The 5007-nt window shown below is 41.1% G+C and overlaps 1 protein-coding gene across 1 annotated transcript in view; it reads right to left on the bottom strand.

Annotated features, from left to right (window-relative positions):
- Positions 1 to 1486, bottom strand: part of BIRC7 (baculoviral IAP repeat containing 7) — a 6521-nt gene extending 5035 nt beyond the window's left edge. The window contains exon 1 of the mRNA XM_010149445.1: positions 1024 to 1486. Coding sequence (XP_010147747.1) covers positions 1024 to 1474 — 451 coding nt within the window. The 5' untranslated portion in view covers positions 1475 to 1486. The remainder of the gene's footprint in view (positions 1 to 1023) is intronic.
- Positions 1487 to 5007: the final 3521 nt, after the last annotated feature.

Below are 5007 nucleotides of genomic sequence, written 5' to 3' on the forward strand. Positions count from 1 at the left end.
GGTTCACAGACCCGCTCTGCCAGACACTCTTGTGTTAGAGTACTGTTTAGCTTAACTCCAATGCTCAGTCCTGCTCAAGTGACCACAGGAGAGTGTCATGTCAGACTTTGCTGCCTAATGAGTCCCCAAAGTCAGTCTCTGGTAGGCTCTGTTGCCATTTAACCAGCACAGCTCTTAAACGGCCACTCTGCCAGTGATAAATCAAGTCCGACACAAAACACAGGCTTTCAGCTGCTTTCTAGTTTATTGTGCTGTGCTGGTCCTGTGTGCCTTAAATAATAGAAAGAAGCAGCAGAACAGCCAAGATGCCTGTAATGCTCTTCCATTTAGGCATGCATGCTGTTTAGCCCCTGCTTCAAGGAGACAGGTACAGATTATTATTGCTGTATTTCTAGCAGATCCAGATTGTGCAGTTTGAGCAAAGAATCTTGCAGCAGGAGACATACTAGCAAACTAACCAATCGCTTCCTCTAACTCAAGTTGAAAGAACTGAAGATCAGTTATTTAGGTAGACTTTCCTGTGTGCATATCATTCATCATGTTGCATCTCGTGTTTCCAGCTATCACAACATTTACAGCTCTTTTTCCCATTCCCCATCTTCACCAACAAATCATACTCAAATCAGTGGAGAAAGGGGCAATTCAATGTTACTTCACCAGCAAGTGTGAGGCATTCAGGATGCGCAGGTTTGTTTCTGCTAAGGGAGCTCTAGTTTATGGACCCTGCCTGTTACTTCCTTCCATGTCTGTCTGATTTGCACATACAAGATGAATAAATTCCTTCAGATGGAAGAAGTCACACTTGAAACACACAGAAATATCACTACATTAGCTTTCAAAAACCAGAAGGGTCTTGACTCCATAGTGGACCCCTTTGGCACCCAGTTAACACAGAAGTGAATTCTGCACAAGCAGCAAGCAAAATGGCACAGGCTGAAGGAAGGATGTGGTTTCTAACTACACTAGTGACGCTTTCAAAAGTTAACTTGAATAAGAGTTAAAAACATTGCCACAGATACCTACCTGTGTAAAAGAATCCTGCTCTAGCCAGCTGCTCAGGATGCATGTCAGTATACTGCGGCCAGTTCTGAAACGTAGTCAGTCTCATCTCCTCTGTTACCATCTCTGGGTATTCTGGTTCGTTGGGCAGGGCTGTCTCCTCGCTGTCTATCCCCTGCAAAAGGCTGAGGAGCTGCCCATCCACAGTGTCAAAGATTTCCTGAAGTGGAAACATCTCCTGGTTCCCAACATCCTCACCACAAATGAATTTACAGGAAGGGAAGAACTTCAGGTGCTCTACTACTGGGCAGTCACCAGGGCCCCAGTCCTTCAGGACACCACCACAGCAGAAACACTGTACTTCATCTCTTGGCCCCACAAAGAAAAAGCCAGCCTTGACCAAGTCTCGAGCAGACACAGGTGAGGTACTTGGCCATTGCCGAAAAGTCCTCAGTCTCCGTGCTTCACTCCTCATGCTGGATTCAAACAGCTGGCAGCGAGCAGCCCTGTGCTCACTCTCCTCTGGTGGTGTCACGTCCCCCATGTTCGCATTCTGAAAGAGAGGATGAGATGACCCACAGTCAGCTGGATTCCTGGTGTCAGGCTGCACTCACCCCACATTATTTGTTTCTCATCCCCATGCATATTCCAGAAAGCTCCTGGTCTTGACAAAGCCAAGCTTGTTTTGGAATCGCAGCCCAATCAGGGATTGGTGCTTTCATACTTTGCTGTTGAACTTTTGCTGAGTCCTCACGCCAGAATTTGAAGGGAAGAGACTAGCACTTTCTGAGCCCCTCTGCCAATTTATGAGAGGCTTGCAGTAACAGACAGTGGAAGGGGAGGGCAAAACCTGTGCTGCCTCCCTTGCTGAGCCAATCCAGCTTTCAGCATCTGATCTGCGTGATAAATCCCCTGACATTTTACTTAGCTTTTAAATGAAAATTCAAAAAAGACTGCTTTTTCTTCCCACCCAAAAAACCCAACAGATTTTAAAAAGCATACCATAACAAAGCACAGAACAGCTATGCCCAAATAAGGTCTCAATACTCATTTTTCAGCCAAACACTGCACAAAATATCAGTAGACCTTTGATAATCTTAGCATGCTAATTAGACAGTGAATACATAGAAATACATTTATTAAAAAAAGACTTCTGCAGGACACAGTCTAAAGTAATTAGGGCTGGTTTTTACAGGGAGGTGTCCTTAAAACAAAGTTAAGACATTTTCTGCCTGTGCTAGTTCTGCATAAGAGTAAAATTAAGGAAGTTACTGAGTGTCAGATTATCCAAAGCCCTCATCCTTCTTACAGTAATAGCCCTTCCCTGTACAAGTAAGCTAAACTGCAACTCAGCTACTACTTCGAATGCATTCTATATGGCTAGCATATAGACTTTCAAAAGGTAATGCAGTTAAACAACTGAGAAGCAGGATCAATTTAGCTAATCACTCTAAAGGAATTCCTTTAGAGTGAAATCACTACATATGTGCCTAAGCAGTAGGTGAAATCAAATTTGTTTTTTAAATTAAGTGCCCTGAAAAATCCCTTCACCACTTAGCAGGTTAGTGAATCCCAAGAAGTGTTAGTTATCTACTGGTGTTCTTATAATGCTTAGCTCTGATAAGCCCAGAACATCACACAGGTAAATATGAAGTCAGAAAAAACATACACACACACTTCCCCCAAGAAGATACGGTGTTTCAAAGCTGATACACCACATTATTATGATAATCAATAAGCACTCTGTTGAAGAGGAGCACTGTAAAAAACAATTGAGTGGAGACCACCTATATCACAGCCACCCTTGCAGTAAACACAGTCCCCGAGCCCAGTAAGAGGCACTCAGGCTAGTAGCATCTCTGAAGTACTATTCCTCTTAGTTAAGCACTGCAGTATATCTAGGGGAAAAAACCTAAAGGGAATTTTAGTTGTGAGACCTATAGCCAGAGCTGACAAATCCATCCTTCATAGGTATTGCATGTTCAGTGAGATTTTAAAAGCAAAAGCAAGCTTGCTCAGCCACATGCCCCTCACAATAAGAGACAGAAAGGAAAAGAAAGTTCATTAGCAACTAGAACTTTCTTCTGTAATCATATTTGTAAAAAGCAGAGTTATGGGAAAAGAAGGCTCTAAAAGTTTGTTTTAGAAACTGTGCTTTATTTAATACAATGAAGTAGTTACTCAAGAACCATCACTAATATAAAGAAAAATCCACACAGAAAGAAAGAGCCATTAGACACTGATACACAGCAGAATTTGCAAGCTAAGCAAACTTCAGAGCACAGTTTTTTAGCCTACACAGCAGATTTGGCTCTCAGAACACAGAAGCAGAGAGACTTGTTCATCAGGCACAGCTCCACAGTATCAGTGTTCCTCTCGTCCTGAGCCCTAACAAAACAAGAGCTATTATTCTTAAGCTATGACAATCATTGCTTTCCACCCAGAGACAGAGTTATCTTAGCCTACCTCCACCTAGCAAATGTACATCACAGCAAAGCACGAAGAAAGAAAATGAGTTTTTCCACCCAAAAGCTTAACAGCTGAATCAAGATTTTTTTTTTTTAAATAAGAGATGCAACATAGGATAATAAATACACTTATCTTTTGCTTGTGAAGAAACCAATTATGGTTCACCTACATTTACACTTACATGCTCTACAAAAGATCCATTACCTTGGCTAACAAGGCTCTTCAAACCAAAGCAATATTTTAAATACCTACACCACCACTAAAAGCCAAAATTCTCCTACTTCTTACACCTATGTAGTAATACACATCTATAGCAACATTACAGTTAATATCAACAACGCCCCATTGTTAAAAACAAACAATATTACCCGCAATATGCTAAAAGAAACTCCCAAAAGGCCTCAAACACCTAAAACTCTTACAAGCCTCAAGCTACTCTCTTCTAGGTAATGTAGAGTTCAGCCTTAAATAAGCTGAAACCCTCCCAAGGCATAAGTGACCCCACCTGACATAGAGGCCATTTCTAACACTTTGTTTTCTCCAATTGGTTGGGTTTGTGCTGAAATTCTCAATTGGTTAAACACTCCAGCTATCATCTTTATAAGATATCACCAGGGAAAGAAACAAAGTCAAGATTCCTCCAGAAAGTAACTGTTGGGGCCCCTAAAAAAATGAAATTATAATAACCAAGCCTTGTGATCTTGTTAAACGTAACAGAGTACCAGGTGTGGCTCCTATGACATAGCAACTGCAACCCTGCTATTTTGCTATAGCACCTTTGCTCCTGCATCCATGATTGCTTAAAAAAGTGTTTTCCTCTACTACTCTTCTGCCTGCACAGATACTTGCAGCTTATTCTGAGCTATGTGCTTGAGAAAACATCCTCCATGTTTTGTTTGTAAAATAAGATAAATTAGGATTTTATTTTTAAGAAAAAAATCCAGAGCCTTTTTCTTACAGGCAAGTCTATACAAACATTTTAATTAAAAACAAGTGTTGAAACTTTTTTAATTAAATATGCATTAATGAAAATCCCTGAGCAGTAGAGGGCAGTGCTTATATAGAAAATTAACAGAACATTATAACAAGCTAATGGTGTTTTTTTTCTTCTTTGTCTGGAATGAATTTATATGTAATTGCACATTATCTTCTGCTCCACAGATCCTATTCTTTACAAGTCTTTATTGATTTTTGAAGAATGTATCCTAAAAATGTAAGATACAGAGTTAACGAAATCCCTCTTAGAGCGGCTGTTTGGGGACTCTGCTGATGGATTGTAGCAAATCACCTGTTAATAGATAAGAATTGTCAATAGTTCTGATCTCGTGAAGCATTTTACAAGCAATGACCTCATCTTGTACTGCTTATAACCACCTTGCTTCTCAACCCGGATCTCCGGAGGCATTGGGCACATGGTATGCCCCCTCATCTGCCTTCCTCACAGCCATGTCTTGGCAGTCTGCAAGCAGCTCTCAGGGATGTTCTCATGCACTGCTTAAAAAATCTGCCAGTGGCACTGATGCACCAGAGTGTTGTGAG

Source organism: Eurypyga helias, unplaced genomic scaffold, assembly GCF_000690775.1.
Source record: "Eurypyga helias isolate BGI_N326 unplaced genomic scaffold, ASM69077v1 scaffold24743, whole genome shotgun sequence".
NCBI classification, from domain to species: Eukaryota; Metazoa; Chordata; class Aves; order Eurypygiformes; family Eurypygidae; genus Eurypyga; species Eurypyga helias.